The sequence below is a fragment of the Dipteris shenzhenensis genome, chromosome 5 (genome assembly GCF_047967505.1).
Source record: "Dipteris shenzhenensis isolate YYH24624 ecotype China chromosome 5, Dip_SZ_1.0, whole genome shotgun sequence".
Taxonomy (NCBI): domain Eukaryota; kingdom Viridiplantae; phylum Streptophyta; class Polypodiopsida; order Gleicheniales; family Dipteridaceae; genus Dipteris; species Dipteris shenzhenensis.
Genome location: NC_141600.1, coordinates 5,704,937 through 5,725,687, shown reverse-complemented (window position 1 = coordinate 5,725,687; position 20,751 = coordinate 5,704,937). Strand labels below are relative to the sequence as shown.

The window sequence follows — 20,751 nt, the reverse complement described above, 5'->3', positions numbered from 1 at the left end:
ACCCACCAGTTGGGTTCAGTTCAAACAAGTGTTTTCAGCTACTTGGTTGACCACTACCTTTGAGGTGGATGTTATGACAGCATGGCATAAGTTGGATGCAACCAACTATCATAACTCACAAGAGTACAATAAAAAGCTTTGGGAAGCCCTCTTGCCGGGTAGCTCTTATTGGCACGTGCCTTTGTAAGAACAGATTGAAAAATATTGTTGTGGGCTGCCTGAGGAAATTAGAGACTACTGCACAAAGAATAGGGTAACCAACATGTCTCAGCCGATTGAGAATGCTACCATAGCTGTGTTAGAAAATGACCCAACAGAGGGTACACGCAGCGGAAGACTTATAGTAATACCCAGGAGCTCACACAGTGTGCGTGTGGGATGTGGAATCACAAACTTCTTTACTTATGTGCATAAAATAGGTGTGCAGACTCATCAATAGACAATGAATCAGCCAGATAGAGAAACCACCAAAATATATATTTCCGTCCAAAACTATGGACACAATACAAGAGAGATAGATCGAGATTCCCACCAACGGTGTGGTCCTCTGATCTAACCACAAGGTCCTTCTCCAATCTGCTGGCACTTCAGGCTCCCACACCTGTGAGCCTCCTACTTGGGCTTTGATACCATGTTAGAAAATGACCCAACACAGGGTACAGGCAGGGGAAGACTTATAGTAATGCCCAGGAGCTCACACAGTATGCGTGTGGGATGTGGAATGACAAACTTCTTCACTTATGTGCATAAAATAGGTGTGCAGACTCATCAATAGACAATGAACCAGCCAGATAGAGAAACCACCAAAATATATATTTCCGTCCAAAACTATGGACACAATACAAGAGAGATAGATCGAGATTCCCACCAACGGTGTGGTCCTCTGATCTAACCACAAGGTCCGTCTCCAATCTGCTGGCTATCTCTAGACTCGAGTCCGTGTGCTCCACCTCGAGCATGTGTAGACTTTCTGTCCAGTGTGTTCTTCTCCACCTTACTGCCTGTGAATCAGCCTAGGTGGGCAGCCCCTGCCAAGCTTTGTCTGCAGCACACAGGTCCCTGTTCCATTGCTCCAACCTGCTTGTGAATGGCTGCTCCAGAAGATATGATGATCTCAGCACCTTGCTGCCCTAGAAGACAGCCAAGGTCCAGCCTGTTCCTGGCTAAGTCTGCAGCCCTTCAAGCACCCTCTCAGCTCCTGGATATAGGTCTAGAGGGTGGCTTCCTGCTGCTCCTTTCTGCCTCCTGGAATGCTGGCTGCTGGATGATTAATGGGGCATGAAGCCCCTCCTTTTATAGGCCGAGGGGCCTGTCAAAAACCCGACCAGTCTGTCCCAATCTGGGCCGACTGGACAGACCAGGTTGGCTGGCCCAACTGACCTGGTTGGGTCAGCCCAACCAGCCCTTTAAGGGCTCACAAAACTAGGGCCCTTTGGCCCACACTTCTAGGGCTTTTGGCCCTCCAATCAAGGCAAGGGCCCAGCCTATATAAGGGCCCTAGCCAGGCCCTTTTGGGCTGCTGCTAGGCTGCCCTTTGCTGCTGCTGGAGACCCTATTGCAGGCTGTACTCCTGCCCATAGCCTCTGCCATCTGCCCCGTATCTTTCTTCATGCAGGCGCCTTCCTGCTGCAGCATCCTTGCCTCTTGCCAGGCCTTCACCAGCCCCGTACAGCCACGTATGCATACCGTACCCTTCCGTACTGTTGCGCCGTCTGTCCTTGCTGGAAATCCCTGCGCAATCAGGCTGCTGTAGGTCCCTGATGTCCACGTGTCTGCCCTGTACATCAGGAGCTCCACGACTTGCTAGGTACCCTTCTTGCTTTGTGTGAGGTGCTGCCCTTGTGGCAGTCCCCCTCCCTTTCTCTTCTTTGGGCATCTTCTGCCCTAGGTCTCCCTCCCCCACGCTCTCCTCATTTGGGGGCTTACAGATGGGGAGGTGACCATTCCAACACCCTACATCTCAAGATCACCTGGACTGCGAACTTTAAACGCACTTGACTGAACCTGAGTCACCCTCCTTCTCGCAAGGGCACAATCCTCGAGTCGTGGAAGTCGATTCCCTAGAGCTTGTGAAGCAGGGTCATCCTTCAGCAAGGTCCCTAACTTCAGGCTCCCACACTTGTGAGCCTCCTACTTGGGCTCTGATACCATGTTAGAAAATGACCCAACAGAGGGTACACGCAGCGGAAGACTTATAGTAATGCCGAGGAGCTCACACAGTGTGCGTGTGGGATGTGGAATCACAAACTTCTTTACTTATGTGCATAAAATAGGTGTGCAGACTCATCAATAGACAATGAACTAGCCAGATAGAGAAACCACCAAAATATATATTTCCGTCCAAAACTATGGACATAATACAAGAGAGATAGATCGAGATTCCCACCAACGGTGTGGTCCTCTGATCTAACCACAAGGTCCTTCTACAATCTGCTGGCTATCTCTAGACTCGAGTCCGCATGCTCCACCTCGAGCGTCTGTAGACTTTTCCTCGAGTGTGTTCTTCTCCACCATACTGCCTGTGAATCAGCCTGGGTGGGCAGCCCCTGCCAAGCTTTGTCTACAGCGCACAGGTCCCTATTCCACTGCTCCAACCTGCTTGTGAATGGCTGCTCCAGAAGATATGAGGATCTCATCACCTTGCTGCCCCAGAAGACAGCCAAGGTCCAGCCTCTTCCTGGCTAAGTCTGCAGCCCTTCAAGCACCCTCTCAGCTCCTGGATATAGGTCCAGAGGGTGGCTTCCTGCTGCTCCTTTCTGCCTCCTGGAATGCTGGCTGCTGGATGATTAATGGGGCATGAAGCCCCTTCTTTTATAGGCCTAGGGGCCTGTCAAAAACCCGACCAGTCTGTCCAATCTGGGCCGACTGGACAAACCAGGTCTGCTGGCCCAACCGACCTGGTTGGCTCAGCCCAACCAGCCCATTAGGGCTCACAAAACTAGGGCCCTTTGGCCCACACTTATAGGGCTTTTGGCCCTCCAATCGAGGCAAGGGCCAGCCTATATAAGGGCCCTAGCCAAGCCCTTTTGGGCTGCTGCTGGAGACCCTATTGCAGGCTGTACTCCTGCCCATAGCCTCTGCCATCTGCCCCGTATCTTTCCTTATGCAGGCGCCTTCCTGCTGCAGCATCCTTGCCTCCTGCCAGGCCTTCACCAGCCCCGTACAGCCACGTATGCATACCGTACCCTTCCGTACTGTTGCGCCGTCTGTCCTTGCTGGAAATCCCTGTGCAGTCAGGCTGCTGCAGGTCCCTGATGTCCACGTGTCTGCCTTGTACATTAGGAGCTCCACGACTTGCCAGGTACCCTTCTTGCTTTGTGTGAGGTGCTGCCCATGTGGCAGTCCCCCTCCCTTTCTCTTCTCTGGGCATCTTTTGCCCTAGGTCTCCCTCCCCCACGCTTTCCTCATTTTGGGGCTTAGAGATGGGGAGGTGACCATTCCAACACCCCCTCTCACCGACACATCCAGGCCCAATGCCAACACGTCGATGAAGATGCTCCAGTAACTCCTTGGTCGTAGTCCTGTGGAACTTTTCGGTGTCGAAATCTTTTTCTGGCTTTTCATCCAGTGGCTCCCGCTCCATCAGGTCCAGGTCCGGTTCCGCTTCGGCGCACCATCCTGGTACACAGGTTTATCTCTGGTAGCACCTCTTGGCACCACCTTCTTCAGTCATGTTCGTGCCTTCGAACTCAAGCAACCCAACCTCTACGATCTTCCAGCTGTCCCCCTCATAATGAGTGAACAACATGGAGTCTTCCAGGCGCCATGCTCTGAGGGTCTGTTTCAACCCGTCCTTCTTTTGGCAAGGTCTGCAACAAAAGTACATCTCCAGATCACCTGGACAGCGAACTTTAAACGCACCTGACTGAACCTGAGTCACCCTTCTTCTCGCAAGGGCACAATCCTCGAGTCGTGGAAGTCAATTCCCTAGAGCTTTTGAAGCAGGGTCGTCCTTCAGCAAGGTCCCTGACTTCAGGCTCCCACACGTGTGAGCCTCCTACTTGGGCTCTGATACCATGTTAGAAAATGACCCAACAGAGGGTACACGCAGCGGAAGACTTATAGTAATGCCCAGGAGCTCACACAGTGTGCGTGTGGGATGTGGAATCACAAACTTCTTTACTTATGTGCATAAAATAGGTGTGCAGACTCATCAATAGACAATGAACCGGCCAGATAGAGAAACCTCCAAAATATATATTTCCGTCCAAAACTATGGACACAATACAAGAGAGATAGATCGAGATTCCCACCAACGGTGTGGTCCTCTGATCTAACCACAAGGTCCTTCTCCAATCTGCTGGCAGTCCGCGTGCTCCACCTCGAGTGTCTGTAGACTTTCCGTCTAGTGTGTTCTTCTCCACCTTACTGCCTGTGCATCAGCCTAGTTGGGCAGCCCCTGCCAAGCTTTGTCTGCAGCACACAGGTCCCTGTTCCACTGCTCCAACCTGCTTGTGAATGGCTGCTCCAGAAGATATGATGATCTCAGCACCTTGCTGCCCTAGAAGACAGCCAAGGTCCAACCTCTTCCTGGCTAAGTCTGCAGCCCTTCAAGCACCCTCTCACCTCCTAGATATAGGTCCAGAGGGTGGCTTCCTGCTGCTCCTTTCTGCCTCCTGGAATGCTGGCTGCTGGATGATTAATGTGGCATGAAGCCCCTCCTTTTATAGGCCTAGGGGCCTGTTAGAAACCCGACCAGTCTGTCCAATCTGGGCCGACTGGACAGACGAGGTCTGCTGGCCTAACCGACCTGGTTGGCTCAGCCCAACCAGCCCTTTAGGGCTCACAAAACTAGGGCCCTTTGGCCCACACTTCTGGGGCTTTTGGCCCTCCAATCAAGGCAAGGGCCCAGCCTATATAAGGGCCGTAGCCAGGCCCTTTTGGGCTGCTGCTAGGCTGCCCTTTGCTGCTGCTGGAGACCCTATTGCAGGCTGTACTCCTGCCCATAGCCTCTGCCACCTGCCCCGTATCTTTCTTCATGCAAGCGCCTTCCTGCTGCAGCATCCTTGCTTCCTGCCAGGCCTTCACCAGCCCCGTACAGCCACGTATGCATACCGTACCCTTCCGTACTGCTGTGCCATCTGTCCTTGCTGGAAATCCCTGCGCAATCAGGCTGCTGCAGGTCCCTGATGTCCACGTGTCTGCCCTGTACATCAGGAGCTCCACGACTTGCCAGGTACCCTTCTTGCTTTGTGTGAGGTGCTGCCCATGTGGCAGTCCCCCTCCCTTTCTCTTCTCTAGGCATCTTTTGCCCTAGGTCTCCCTCCCCCACGCTCTCCTCATTTGGGGGCTTACAGGTGGGGAGGTGACCATTCCAACAAGCTGATGCATTGTTGCTTGGAAAGACCAGCGGGTATAAAAGCAGTAAGTCTGAGAGTTTCAAGAAAGCAGGGAAGCTAGAGAATGCTTCCAAGGCTCCATTTAACAAAGGGAAGAAGCGTAATAGGCCAGGCTCCAATTGGCTGTCACGTGAGGAAAGGAAAGCTTTGATGGAGGCCAATAAATGCTTTCATTGCAAGGAAGAGGGGCATGTGGCACAGGATTTCCCAAAACGCAAGCTTAAAGGGAAAATGGATGATAGGGATGAGCAAAAAGTTAGGATTCTTAAACCATATGTAGGGTTAATGCCTGATGTTATTAGCGAGCAGCCCAATGGCGATGCTACAGAGCTTTGCAGGGCATGGGGCAAAGTTAGAGATTAGATGACATTGATCTTCTTTGACCCTGGACTCGTGCAAACTTTACTTCTCCGGAGTAAACTTGGAATCCGTGCAGAGGAGATGGGGCCTATGAGCGAGGTAGGATTGGCTTGTCCTAGGTTTAGCACTCCGATTACCCCTATCATTGGAAAGCTTCGCTTTCACATTTAGAGATTTGTGGACAGCGATGGATTTTATATAATGCCTCTTGAGGGCTGTGATGTTTTGCTGGGTATGTCTTGGTGTCATAGAGTTCATGCTTTGGTGGATACATACAATCGAAAGATCTCGTTGGAGCATAGAGGAAAGAAACATGTATTGGATGTGAAACTTAAGGGAGAGTCCCTGCTGTATCTGCTTCAGCTATATGCTCAGTAATGAAACATCATATTTCTGCGTATTTAGTTTTTGCAAAAGATACTAGGTTTGACGATCCACAATTTGTAATCTCTAAGCTAGATAAAGAGCGGACAGATTTTCTAATCAGTTTGGGGAGTGTTTTTTAGACTCATTGCTAAGGAAACTTCCACTTGAAAGGCTTGGGATCATGGGCTTGATATAGTGCCAAGCAGTAGTCCACCAAATAGGGCACCTTATAGGGTGAGTGCAGCTCAGCAAGAAGAAATCGTGAGCCAGGTGAAGGATCTTTTAGAGAAAGGGCTGCCAGCTGTCTAATAACCATCGCCATGACCATTATACTCTCAGAGATGGCTTTATTAGGATGCATGGGCGCCTTTGTGTCACAAAGTAGTTAAGTTCAAAGGTTATGATAGAAAGTCATGCTCCACCGTATGCAAGGCATAGAGGCATTGATGCCACGGTCAAGGCAGGGGAGCACTTTTTCTATTGGCCAGCTTTGGGACGAGATGTGGATGCCTTTGTCAGAACATGCATCATGTGCCAAAAGGCCAAGTTTGACTGGCAGGAGACACCTGGCAGCCATTGCCAATTCCAGATAGCTGTAGGAGAGCATTGCTATGGATTTCACATTTGATCTTCCTAGGACATGGCCTTTGGACTATTATATTCCGGTTCAGCAAGCAGGCACATTTCATTCCGGTGAGGAAGAAAATTACAGTGGATCACATGGCAAGATTGTTCATGTAGAACATCTTCAAATATCATGGGATGCCCCAATCTATCGTGAGTAACAGAGATCCGCGCATGACGAGTTTGTTTTGGAGAGGGCTCTTTTGTTGGAATTATATCTATAATTCAGCAGTGACCAATGTAATATAATAAGTTAGTTAGGGGCACTTTTCCCTCTTTTAGAGGTTTTTCCCCCTAACTGCAGTTAGTTCACTAACTATGGTTAGTGACTACTAAGGTTTTGTCACTATGACAAAACCTTATCTACACTACTTTGTGCAGTACTCTTTTACACACTCTATTGAGCAACTACAGCTTTCAAGCTTACGTCTCTCTCACTCTCTCTTGCTCTCACTCTCTCTATCTATCTCCATTCCTTCATATGGTATCAGAGCAGGTCCAAGAGTCTTGTGCTCCTTGCTCCCTCTAGCTTCAATCATAACCTCGACTTTTCAGCCTCAACAAATCAGACCGTACAGTCCGTACGACTGTACGGATTTCTATCGCCTGCCGTACGAACAGCTTCCCGTACGATTCTGTCGCCTGCCGTACGATTTCGCCTAAGTACATCGCCGTACATCGTACCTGAGTACATCTCCGTACGATTCTGTCGCCTGTCGTACAAATCCGTACCTCTACGCCGTACTTCGCCGTACAGCGCCGAATCTGTCAGTCGTACTTCGCCGTACAGCGCCGAATCTGTTCGTCACCTGCAGTCGTACTTGCTGTACCTGTAGTCGTACTTTGCCGTACCCTGTGACCGTACACCGTACAGCGCCGTCGATCTGTACTGCATTTGCTTTTCGCTGTACCAGCAATCTGTACTTCGCTGTCAATCCGTACTGCATCTGCTTCAGTACAGCAGCACGGATCTTCTTGGTTTTGGACAAGAGATCTGGCAGGCTAAGTTTTTGGCAGGTCATCTTCATTTTGGCAAGTGATTTTTGACAGGCTAAGTTTGCAACAGCCATTGTTTGGCTAAGTATTCTGCTAGAATATTTGGGGCATTTTGCAGATTGAAGCCATTGCAATCATTGGGCAATTTTGAAGCTATCACAAGAGCAAAATTGCAGATTTATCTGAAATTTGGGGCTTTTGTATTAAAATTGCAGATTTGGGGCTTTTGACATTTTTACCCCTTTCTGGCTGCAATTTCTAGCTACAAATTGGGGCTTTTGTGTTTGGAGAGCATTTTTTGGAGTATTCAGTATATACTGCCTTTATTGGAGTGTTTGGAACACTTTTGGCAGATTTTGGAGAGTGTTCTATGCTTGGACAGATTTCTGACAGCTCAAGTGCAGAAATCTAAGTTGCTTATACAGCCCGTGCTTGGGTGTGGTTTTTGGGAGTTGTGCATTTTATTCCCAGTAAGGGAATTCAGCTTTGTATCTGCTTCAATTCTTTTTTCAGATATGGCCCATCAAAATCAGAATGATTTTCAGTTCGGTGGTCTTTCTCAGGAAGACAAATTGGATGGTACCAACTACTCCCTCTGGAGTTTCATGGTACGTAATATTCCGATTTCTCGCAATCTATGGGATTATGTCAATGGGGATGAAATCCGACCAGCAGATATTGCACCTGCTACCCCTCCTCACCAAGGAGGTGGAAGAGGTCGTGCACAAGGTGCAGCTGCAGGACAAGTTGTTGGTGCAGCTACAGTTAATACTCCTGAACAAAAGAGATGGGATTCACGGGATGCCTTAGCCTTGTCTTGCATCTCTCTTTCAGTGAAAAGATCAATCATTCCGCATATCCGGTCGTGTAAGACCTCCAGGGCAGCGTGGGATATTTTGGAAAGCATGTATGCAGCACGGAATGATGCCAGGGTATCTTTTTTAAAAAGAGAGTTGAGCAATACACATATGGAGGAGGGTGACTCCATGTCAGCCCACCTCACTAAGCTACAGGATCTCAGAGAGCAGTTGTTAAATATAGATGAAATTATTCCTGGTTCAGAGATGATTACAACCACTCTGAATTCTCTTCCTGAGTCTTATCTCAGCTTTCATACTTCGCTGAATTTATCATTGAGGGGGGGTGCAAATCCTCTTTCTTTTCATGAGCTGATAGGACTTCTGCTTCAGGAAGAGCAGACCAGGAAAAATTTGGCTTCACGTGCAGGTGAACAAGCAATGCTCTCAAAATTCAAATCAAAAACAAAGGGACAGGCAAAAACAGCAGCAAATCAGCCTTCCAGTGGGTCAGGACAGCCTTCACAAAAGGCTAAAAGTGATGCAAGCAAGCCCAAAAAGAAGGGTTTCTGTCACTACTGCAAAAAGCCAGGTCATCACATAGCAGAATGCAGGAAAAGGATTGCAAAGGAAAAGAAAAACAGCTCAGGAATGGCTGTTTCAGATTCAGCCCCTTGTGCATCTGACAGTGGGGATGCTGCAGCCAACTTTGTTGGTCAAGATTATGCCTTTTTATCTTGCATTTCTGATTCTAGGTTGGCTGTTCCAGATGCTCAAGCTAGTACAGCTTCATGCAGTGATGATACATATGCATTTTTGACTTGCAGTTTTGACTCTCCTTCAGATGCATCTGCTTTCAGTGTTGATGAAACACTGAACACATGGTATTTTGACAGCGGTGCATCCAAGCACATCACTTCGAGGAAGTGTCTCTTTACTTCCTTGAATCCACCCCCTGTTGGTAAGAAAGTCACTTGTGCCAACAACTCCTCATATTCAGTACGTGGCACAGGAGAAGTTGAGCTCACTGCAATTGATGGCTCAATTTTCAGACTTTCTGATGTTTTATATGTGCCTGGCATAACCAAAAATCTCCTTTCAGTGTCCACTCTTAACAGAGATGGATTTCAGGTCATCTTTGAGGATGACAAATGTGCTGTCCGGGACAGGGAAGCTAACTATGCCTTAATGTTATCTGGTACCCTGCTGCGTGGGCTTTTTCAGCTTGATATTTTTCAGAAAAGAGCAGCTCATGCTTTGGCAATTTCTTCCCCTACAGTTGCCATGCAAAATGCAGAATTATGGCATGCCAGATATGGCCACATGAATTACAACAGCTTGATGACACTTCAAAAATTTTCAATGGTTGATGCATTGCCCCCTCTTGAGATACCTCCTCCACATGCCTGTGAAGGGTGCATTTTAGGTAAAATGCATAGATTTCCCTTCAAGAAGGATGGTTCAGTTAAAGCTGTTCACAAATTGCAGCTTATACACAGTGATGTCTGTGGTCCCATGAGGACTCCTTCATTGGGTGGTCATCTCTACTTTGTCACATTTATTGATGACTACTCCAATTTTACTTGGGTTTATGGGCTGAAAAAGAAATCTGAAGTGTTCACAGTGTTTAAACACTTTTCAGCCATGGTTGAAAATGAAACCGGGCTCAAGATACAGATATTACGCACGGATAGAGGTGGGGAATACCTATCTGCAGAATTTGATGCTTTCCTCAAACAAAAGGGTATTGTGCATCAGCTCACAGTCAGGCTGACCCCTCAGCAAAATGGCAAAGCTGAGAGGAAAAATAGAACCCTCATGGAGATGGACAGATGTATGCTGAAAAGCAAACACATGCCTCATAAATTCTGGTTAGAGGGTTTGATGTGTGCCAATTACATTTTGAACAGGGCTCCCACTAAGGCTTTAAAAACAAAAACTCCTTTTGAGGTGTGGAATGACAGGAAGCCTTCAGTGGATCACTTCCGAGTCTTTGGATGCCTTGCCTATGCACATGTGCCAGTTGAATTTAGGCACAAATTGTCAGATAAAGCCATCAAATGCATATTTGTTGGATACAGTGCAGAAAGCAAGGGGTATCGTCTCTACAATCCTGCTACACGCAAAATCATTGTAAGTAGAGATGTGATATTTTCTGAAAATTCAGCTTACACTCAGGCTGATTTTCAAATGCCTTCACCTTCAGAAGATGTATTTCAAGGGTTGCTACCCATTGCTTTGGGTTCCCCTGCTGATTTTTCTGATCCAAATGAGAATTTACAGCAACCTTCACATGCTTCAGTTCCGCCACGGGATGTCATGCCTCCTCCACAGGAAGTGGAACAAGTGGTACAGCAAGAAATTGCAGACATACATGCAGCAAAAACAGTCCCAAACTGGCTGTTACAGACTCTCCGGGAGAGTAAACTTGATGCTCCGTTACCTGGCAGGACTCGCAGTGCAGCAAGGCACATGGAAGGTGCTAATTCAGTGGAATCAGCATATGCAGGTACTCTCCTTGATGAAGAGGAGCCTGCCACATTTGAAGAGGCACAAGGTAATGTGCATTGGATGAATGCCATGCACGATGAGTTGCAGTCCATTGCCAAAAATCAGACTTGGGATGTTGTGGACTTGCCACCGGGTAAACATGCTATTGGCACACGATGGGTATTTAAAGTCAAACGGAAGCCAGATGGCTCCATTGACAGATATAAAGCCAGGCTGGTTGCTAAAGGCTATGCTCAGAAAAAGGGCATAGATTATGAGGAGACTTTTGCTCCTACATCCCGGATGACCACCATCCGCTCAGTAATTGCAATGGCTGCACATTTTGAGTGGAATGTTCATCAGTTGGACATCAAAACAGCCTTCTTAAATGGGGACTTGCTGGAAGAGGTGTATGTCAAACCACCTCCGGGTTTTGAAATTACAGCAAATGCACTTCAAGTCTGCAAGCTTAATAAAGCTTTATATGGGCTGAAACAGGCCCCTCGTGCATGGTATGCCAAGATACATGCATTTTTGACCAGCAAGGGGCTGCACAATAGTCCTACTGAGAGCACCCTCTACATCAAGATGGATGGGGGGGAAATATTAGTCATCCTTCTTTATGTTGATGACTTACTGCTCACAGGGTCCAATGACGACAAAATTGCAGATTTCAAAACTGATTTGCAGACCCACTTTGATATGTCAGATTTGGGGCTGCTTCATTTTTATTTGGGGATCCAGTTCTCTCATGAGAGACGTGGCACTGTTATGTCTCAGTCCAAGTATGTTCAGAAACTTTTGGACAGATTTAACATGCAAGAGTGTAAGCCCATATCTACTCCTATGGAACCGGGGCTGAAACTCACAATGCATGATGCAGGAGAATCAGTTGATGCCACACTTTACAGTCAAGCTGTTGGATGCCTCATATATCTCTGCAATACTAGGCCTGATATTCAGTTTGCAGTATCTCAGGTGAGCAGGTATATGCACAGCCCTAAAACTATGCATTGGCAGGCAGTTAAGCGCATCTTCCGTTATTTGCAAGGCACCAAGTCTTTTGGCTTACTATTTCCCAGGGGGGGTGACTTGCAGATGCATGCCTACAGTGATTCAGATTGGGCTGGTGATTATGACACTAGGCAGTCCACTAGTGGCAATTGTTTCTTTTTGGGAAAATCTTGCATTTCATGGCTAAGCAAGAAACAATCTACAGTGGCTACCTCATCATGTGAAGCTGAGTACAGGGCAGCTTTCACAGCAACAGTGGAATGTGTCTGGCTGAGACGTTTATTTGCTGATCTTTATCTGTCTTTGGAGGGTCCTTCTCCAATTCTCACTGATAGTCAGAGTGCCATTGCAGTGGCAAAGAATCCAGTGTTTCATGCTCGCACGAAGCACATTGAGGTTCACTATCATTACGTCAGAGAGAAGTTACATGCAGGAGAGATCAGTATGATCTTTGTGTCCACACATGACAACGTTGCAGATATCTTCACCAAAGCACTACCACGTGAGAAGTTCGAGGCATTTCGCAGTGCCCTGAACTTATATCCGTTTGGTGATTGATCAGCCTTGTACATGACATTGCAGTGCGTTTGGTGATTGATCAGCCTTGTACATGACATTGGCACTGCAGGGGGGTGTTGGAATTATATCTATAATTCAGCAGTGACCAATGTAATATAATAAGTTAGTTAGGGGCACTTTTCCCTCTTTTAGAGGTTTTTCCCCCTAACTGCAGTTAGTTCACTAACTATGGTTAGTGACTACTAAGGTTTTGTCACTATGACAAAACCTTATCTACACTACTTTGTGTAGTACTCTTTTACACACTCTATTGAGCAACTACAGCTTTCAAGCTTACGTCTCTCTCACTCTCTCTTGCTCTCACTCTCTCTATCTATCTCCATTCCTTCATCTTTGAGAATATGGGCACTACTTTGAAGTTTTCATCTTCTTTTCATCCTCAGTCAGATGGGCAGTCCAAAGAGCCTAATTCTGAAATGTTATGTGTCTGAGTATAAGACACAATGGGAGTAGTATTTGCCCTTAGTGGAGTTTGCTTACAACAATACTGTGCATACTTCCATTGGGAAGCTCCTTTTGAAATAGTGGAAGGAGGCAAGAAAGTCCCACCTATCTTGCATACTAAGGATAAGATTTTTGAGGCTGATAAGTATGTCGAGAGCATGGATGTGGCATATAAGAAGGTGAAGCAAACTCTCCAGAAGACTCGGGCAAAGCAAAAGAAGGCAGCTGATCGTCACTGTCGTGAACTGGTTTTTAAAGAAGGTGATTGGGTTCTTTTGCGTTTTGAGAAGGCAAGGCTGAAAAAGAAGAGGGGCAAAGACTTGTTGTTCCCAAAGCTCAGTATGAGATACTATGGGCCTTTTCAAATTGCAGAAAAGATCAGTGATGTAGCTTACAGGTTGAAGCTATCAGAGCATTGGGAGGATTCATAATGCTTTCCATGTAAGTCTCCTAAAAACCTTTCCATGGCTAGAGGTTGAGGAACTTGATGAGATTCTTGTTCCAAAGCAAATCTTGACACATAAGGAAAGGAAAGTTAAGGGTAAAGTTTTCCGTCGCAATCTGGTGAAGTTTCATAACTATGCACCATTGCATGCGAAGTAGTTGGAAGAGGGTGATTTGGCAGATACACCACAGTTGTTACAGCTTTACATTTCAGCTTGAGCCTACTTTGGTTGTGGCTTCTACAGGCTCAGCAAAGTATAGGCCTGGAGCATTGCCTGATGCTCAAGAGAGGGGTAGTACCTATGTCTCTTTGTTACAGACATGCTCAGATATCTAGAGGTTGCTTGGTGACATTGTATATTTACCCGAGGTACCGCTTGTTGCTGACAGTATATTTGCCTCGGGACTTCTATGATTAGTGTACTAGTCACTATGAGATGGTTTAAAAAAAAAAAAAAAACAAGAAAGTGATATATTCCATTCAAAACGAATCATACAACAGGTGGGAGAGAAAGTACTCTATCCCTAGCCTCAACAATGTGGCAAAAAAGCCATGGTGGTGGTCTAAAATGCCACGACATCCCAAAAGGGGTCAAATGAAAAAATAATGAGCAGTCCCATGTCCTCATGAAGGATAATAGTCTCCCACGAGCTGCCAAAGAGGTGCCTGTACACCGCTCCCACTGACTCGTGAGAGTGAAGATAATCTCCGCCCAAATGGAAGCAAGAATGTCAGCCTCCGTGCTTAAATGACCCCCAAGGACAAAAGAACATCGCGAACACCATATTCGCTATAGGGTAATGCTAGAAATCACCTCCCAGGCTGAACCTGCAGGTGAAGTAGGCCTGGAATCCTGAGCTGGTACTGGTACCAAAAGTAAGTCCTGCGGCTCCATGGTGCTAACATCTGTGGGACCCCGTCTCTGGTGACACTGCATGAAGAAACCGTGGTCTCCTGGCTCTGACTCATAGAGGGCAAAGGCTCCAGATCCTCTCCCCCAAAGGGCAGCACCCCATGTCATCAGAAAGGACTCGGATGTAACATATGAGAACAACCTGAAGATACCTGTCCATACCACTCTAGAGCTGGGGCAGCTCCATAAACAATGCTTACTAGATTCCTCTGCAAGCTGACAACACATACACAAGGAGGGTTTACCCATCTGCTGAAGCCAAGTACCCACAGGTATACCCCTATGAATAGTGAGCCAAAGAAAGTAGGAGACTTTCCTGGCTCTACTGATGCCCCAAAAGTGAGTCCAGTAGCTCTGCAAGAGCTCTGCAGTAAGTCCCTGTGCGTGCCAATGCTGTGAGGCAGATGGTAGGTGATGAGAGTCTCTCTGCTGAAGCCTGTAACCTGCCCTCGTCAAGTACTGGAAAAAAGGAAGAGGACGAGCGCCTGCCACTGGAGCAGCCCACGCCCACTCACCTGGGTCCCAGTCGAGCCCCGCAAGAGGTCGACCCTGAAAAATCCAAAGTCTCCATCTAGGATCCTCTGCAATGGTCAACCTGGACGGATCTGTGGTCCATTCCTTACCCAGGCAGCCAATGACCCTGACTCTCTGCCAAAGGAGCTCCTGTTGATCCAGGGGCTGAGTGGGATACAATCTGTGAGAGGAATCCGTCTCAAAATAAGTAAACGGTGCCGGTCCTAAACGAACTCCAATGCATAGCCCAGACTCACTAAAACAACCTGACCAAGTAGAGATGGGATGAACATAGTCTGGATCTGTAAGCATATCCCTCCACCTCTGAGGAATAGCTCTCATGATCAGTAATCTGGTGGCAACAATCTGTCCAAGTGGCCCGTGTCTATCTCTGATCACCTCCTCTGACATCTCCACACCTCCCCTAAACCAATCTCCGACTGTCACAACCCCCTGAGCATGCCATATGGCCAAAGGAGTCCTAAGTTCTGTACCAGGGGAAGATCCCTGATACCGAACCAGGGGGTTATGATATAGTGGCTGTCGGGCAATTTCCTCTCTAGAGGAGGGAACTGCTCTGATTGCTGCTCTGGGGGTGCACTGGTGAATCCCATGCAGTAGGAACTGCTTTCACGGCTAATCTCCTGGAGTCAAACCTCTAACAAGAAGTTTGACTAAAAGGGCTCTGCTCTGCATCTCAGGATCAAGAACTCCAAGTCCTCCCTGCGAGGCGGGTAAAAGTATCCCATGAAACCCTGGCCCTAGTGTCCTCAGAAGCATCACCACCACTCCAGAGGAAGTTCCGGAGCAATCTCCTCACCTGACGGATCGAGTCAGCATGAAAGCACCAACATGACGCAACGTACCACATAGTCGCTAGTAGAACATGGTTGAGTACCAGCGCTCTTCCGGCCAAAGAGAGTCTAGCCGTACTCCAGTAGGCTAGCTTTCTCCGGATACTCTTAAGAACTGGGGCAAACTGTTGTGTCGGGGACACCTCAATGCCAACCTGGAAGCCTAGATATCTCGTGGAGGTGCCTCTGGGTATCCATACAAAGCCTCTGTCTCCTCCCCATGCTGGTGTATCCTGCTGAGCTCCAGTCCAGATGCCTTTTGATTTGTTCCAATTGACAAGTCCCCCTGAGGCTAGGCAGAACTTGTCAATTGCATCCGCAGCAGTAGCAAGACTATATGCATCTCCTCTGACTGTCAGTGCCGTATCATCAGCAAACTCAGTGTCCAGAAGCTTCTGCTCCTGTCGGATAAGTAGATGAAGGCCCAAAGTGCCATGACTGGTAGCCTGCATAAAGTATCCCATAGCCTCCGCTACGAAAAGGAAAAGGTAAGGTGCAAGCGGGCATCCCTGTCGTACCGATCTGGATAGCTGAAAAGCCGGTCCTCTGCCTCCACAGACAACCATCTAGCTATAAGAGTGAGAGTAAAGTGAGGAGACCCATAAAATCCATCTATCACTGAAGCCTAGCCTCCTCATAGTGCCCTCCAAGAAACCCTAGTCCACCCTGTCATAGGCCTTCTCAAAATCGAGAAGGAGAACTGCAATCTCCTGCTGACTCTCCTTGGCCCAGTGAGTGGCCTCCCAAAAAGTGAAGATATTGTCCAAGATACTCCTATCTTGGACAAATCCTGTCTGAGTAGCTCTGATGATAGCAGCATAGGCTTTAAACGAAGGGCCAAGGTCTTTGCTAGGATCTTATTGGCTGTCCCTAAAAGTGTAATGGGTCTCCAATTACATAGGACTGTCTTGTTTCCCCCTTTTGGGATGAGACAAATCATACCTGTGCATAAAGCCTCGCCCAAAGATCCTGTATCAAGAGCCTCTAAAAAGGCAGAAAGTAGATGAGGCCCAATCGTATCCCAGAGAGCTCTAAAAAGAAGAGGCGACAGATCATCCTCCCCTGGGCATCTGTCTCTGGGCAGCTCATGTAACGCATCTGTGATCTCCATGAGTGATAGCGGGCTATCCAAAACATGACTCATCCTGTCTGAGACCATCTGGGGGACATGACTCCAAATCTCCTCTCTGGCTCTGATCATCTCCTTGGTGACTGGATCGGCGGTGTAAAGAGTCTATTCCAGAAGTGATCTCAACAAGACGATGAGGATCCGTTTGAAGATACCCGGCCTCATCCACAAGTCTGCGAAGGCTGTCCGAAGAGTATCTCTGACCCACTGCCGTGAAGAACTCTCTAGAGCATCTATCCCCCTTTTGGATCCGGAAGGTCCGCTGGGAGTAAAACCTGAACTGGGCCCTCCTGCCCTGAATCTCTTCTAGTCTCTCTTGAGCCTTTGAAAGCTGCCCTCTGATGAAAAGAGAATGAGGAAAGCTCTGAATCAATCTCTGAAGTCTGGATACCTCCGCTCTAGCGTTCCGATCTCTGATTCTGAGCTTTTCATTCTCCTCTTTTGCCCTCAACTGGCAGGCCATGCTGACTCTAGCCAAAGCCCCTTCTACCCACATCAACCAGCCCTGATCCTTAGGAGTGTCCTCTGTCAACCAAGCCTCTCTCAACTGTTCCACGAACTCTGTGTCCTGAAAAACAAAGTCTGGAACTCTCACAAAGCCTGTGCTCTCCAATCGAGAGGTAGGGAGAATCTGTAATAGGACTGGAGCATGGTCAGATAAAACATAACCTGGGCGGATCCCAATCTGTCCTCCTCTAGCGTGGCCCTAATGGCCAATATAAAACCTGTCAAGCCTAGCCAAAGAGAGGGAGCCATGGCAAACCCCAGACCAAGAGAACTGAAGACTATCAGCCAAGTGACGAAAGTCATCCAATCGAGCTGCATCATGAAGTCCAGCATGCAAAACAAAACTATCTCACTCCACTCTCTCCCTATCAGAAAGTCCACTCTCTGTCTGGCCCGACTTGTCTTCAGAGAATTCAACCATGTTGAAATCTCCTCTGACAATCCAGGTGTCTGCCTGAGGAAGGGACTCTCTGAGTTGTGTCCAAAATGCACGTCTGCGGGCTGGATCCGTGGGAGCGTACACATTGAGAACACCAACTGCTGTGCTCTCAATCTGAAGAATAACATAGCAGGCCCTTCTCTCCACTAGTGTACCCTCTTGGCTGATCTCTGGGGCCCACCTGGCTGAAACTGAAATGCAGACTCCACCCCTCGTACCATCCGCTGGGCTCCAATAAGTCCGGCTCTGTCCTCTGAGTAAGGATCTACATCTGTGAATCCTGTCCTGGGTATATGGATTGCTATCCTAGGTTTTGAACTGTGTATAGTTGTATGGACGAGGACGTACGCTTGGCAACATGGTGTGCCTCACTGATGTAGGCTATGTACGGCGCTAACCACATAATGTATGGAGAAGTTTCAAAACTGATGGCGCAATTGTACTGTGATGCTTAGACGCTGACGTACGACACTGTTGAGCTGAAGCTGATGACTGTTACCGTGATGGTCCTCTAGCAAGGCAGCATAAGAGCAATAGTGAAGAACTGTGAGCTAGGAGGTGAAGCGAGCACGAGCTTGCTCTGATACCACTGTTGGGTGCAGGAAGCCATGGAAGGAAGTGGAATGCAAAGGGAGCAGACAACAAGCAGGAGCAAATAGGAGTACTTGCAAATGGATAATGAGAAAGTTCAAAGGGGTGGCCTATATGGCCCCGAAATCAACTATATGGTTGACCAATGAAGTCAACCTAAGGGCTGACTGAGTCCTAAGACTAGCTTACAAGGCCATACCAGGGCTAAGTGTTAACAGTAAGCACATAGCTTAAATGATATACATAGATTTGGATTGTTAGATGCATGTGAATGGGAAATTTAGGGCATCCAAGAAAATTGTGATGTGATAGGTACAAATACCTTACAAAGGCACGAAAAATCTACTATTAGATGAACATTGATGTATGTGCACATTTTTTGTGACGCAATCCAAATATGTGCACATTTTGGGGAAAAATTTTGGCTCAGGAAAGGGGCGTAAAGAGAAGATGGAGTTTTAGCACAAAGGCGTAGTGATGTTGTCAGTATAAATGCCTTATAAGGGCATGAACCATCTGCTACCAGGTGAACTTCGACGTATGTACACATTGTTTGTGACAAATGTGTTCTTTCTTAAATGCTAAGCCATCCTTGCAGATATTCTTTCAGCTGAATTAAATCAAGGTTTCTCATTACTGATTGCTGATTGCTGAGTGTGTAGCATGTTTTTGGAAGATCCTCATGTCCCATCTATGCCATATCACTGCAAAGTGTGCACAATGTATGTCTAAAAATTTAGGACAAGTTTCAATCACAAGCATTAAGGCAGCTTTCACAATTCTGCTTAATTGTGTTTGCATTTTCATCCACTTCAAATATAACTGCTGAAATTACATTTACCTGTCATGGTGCAGATATCATGTACCTGCTCTCTGTTCGGCAGAAACGTGTAGTAGTGGAGCTTGTTGGGAAGGATAAAATTGAAAAGAAGCAGAAGATATTAGAGGATCTCACGACTGCTTCTCTTGTTCATAAAGGCATTTCTTCAGCTGGAGAACTGCACAATGTATTACCTAGTAATCTATCAGCTATCAGCTCCTGTCAACTTTTACAGTTTCTGTTCAGTCTTTTTATGATAAATGTTAGAAAAGACAATGTCTGTTTGTGGTACTAGAGATTGGAAGCTCAGGTGTTTACATTTTTACAGATCTCAAAGAGCTTGACCTCACTGGAAATTTGCTAGCGGACTGGCATGTATGATATATCACTATCTCTGTTTGACTTAATGAGCTTTTAAACTTGCTCTTCAGTTAGCTATACTTCCTGCCTTTTTGTTCTAGTTCTCAATTCGCAGGAATATCTTCCAGTTTTGATTGCTTCTAGAAGGTTGAATTGACAAAAAGGGATTTAAATCTGTGTTGGTGAGGAGACACTTGAAGCACGCTCTTCCTGTGAACAGGCTGTTGGGCATATTTATCATGAACTTCCAGCCTTGAGAGTTTTGGACCTCAGCAAGAACAGGTTACAGCTAAGAGCTGATCCATTACCAGTATTCGAGCATCTTCAAACTCTCGTGCTGAACTATTGTCAAATAACGTGGGGACAGGTAAATTATGCTCCAAGCTTCATGTTCTAAACTGAGCAATATTAAGGGGAAAAAGCAACACAGACCTTGGTTTTCATGTTTTGTTGGAAACTAACTCAAAAGATACAGCATGCTGTAATGTAAGTGTTGTGAAAAGATAGATCCAACTTTTTGATGTAATATTATCACAAATGAGATAGATTCAGCACAAAAGGACCATGAGTGGTTGGGATTTACAGGTGGAGTTGCTCAAACATGCCCTACCAGTGGTAGAAGAGCTTCATTTGTGTGCAAACAACATTAAAATACTAGAGGTATCTATTTCTGTTTTGTTTTATTCCCGAAGTATGCTCATTTCTTTGAGGAGTGCTATTTCTTCCCTGGGAAAAGAAAATGCTTTTGCCCTTAGTCTTTGACTTTAGCTCATTGCTCATGACATCTTCAGCTGCACAAGTGAACATAACATTTGTTTAATGTAGTGTAATAGCAATGACCAAAAGGGAATGAGAGGGCCAGTCTAAATATTAAATCAACGAAGCCTTTGACACGGTGTCGAAAGCATATCACAAAAGACTGTTTATTTGTTATTTTCATGAAAAAAGCTTCTATGAAGTATGGAAAAACCCCAAGAGCAAATTGCTCAAGGCATCAAATACATCATGCACCGCATGAGAAAGCCCGAGAGGGTCAAGCCCTACTCAAATGAAAGAGCCGTGATCGAGGCTGAAAGTGCCAACTCAAGCCTATAGGGACCTTAGCGAAGAAAGGACGCTCTCTTTATTCTCTGAGGAAAATAGTCGTCCTAGCAATAGCAGACCTGGAAGA

At 46.9% G+C, this 20,751-nt stretch overlaps 1 protein-coding gene across 3 annotated transcripts in view; it reads left to right on the top strand.

Annotated features, from left to right (window-relative positions):
• Nucleotides 1-20,751, top strand: part of PFI (tubulin folding cofactor E / Pfifferling (PFI)) — a 129,187-nt gene that overhangs the window by 30,225 nt on the left and 78,211 nt on the right. For 2 of the 3 annotated variants that reach the window (XM_087374993.1, XM_087374992.1), the window contains exons 2-5: nt 19,256-19,417; nt 19,549-19,595; nt 19,801-19,947; nt 20,166-20,240. In XM_087374993.1, the coding sequence (XP_087231119.1) occupies nt 19,256-19,417; nt 19,549-19,595; nt 19,801-19,947; nt 20,166-20,240 (431 nt within the window). The remainder of the gene's footprint in view (nt 1-19,255; nt 19,418-19,548; nt 19,596-19,800; nt 19,948-20,165; nt 20,241-20,751) is intronic. The other variant, XM_087374994.1, reaches the window with a different exon arrangement.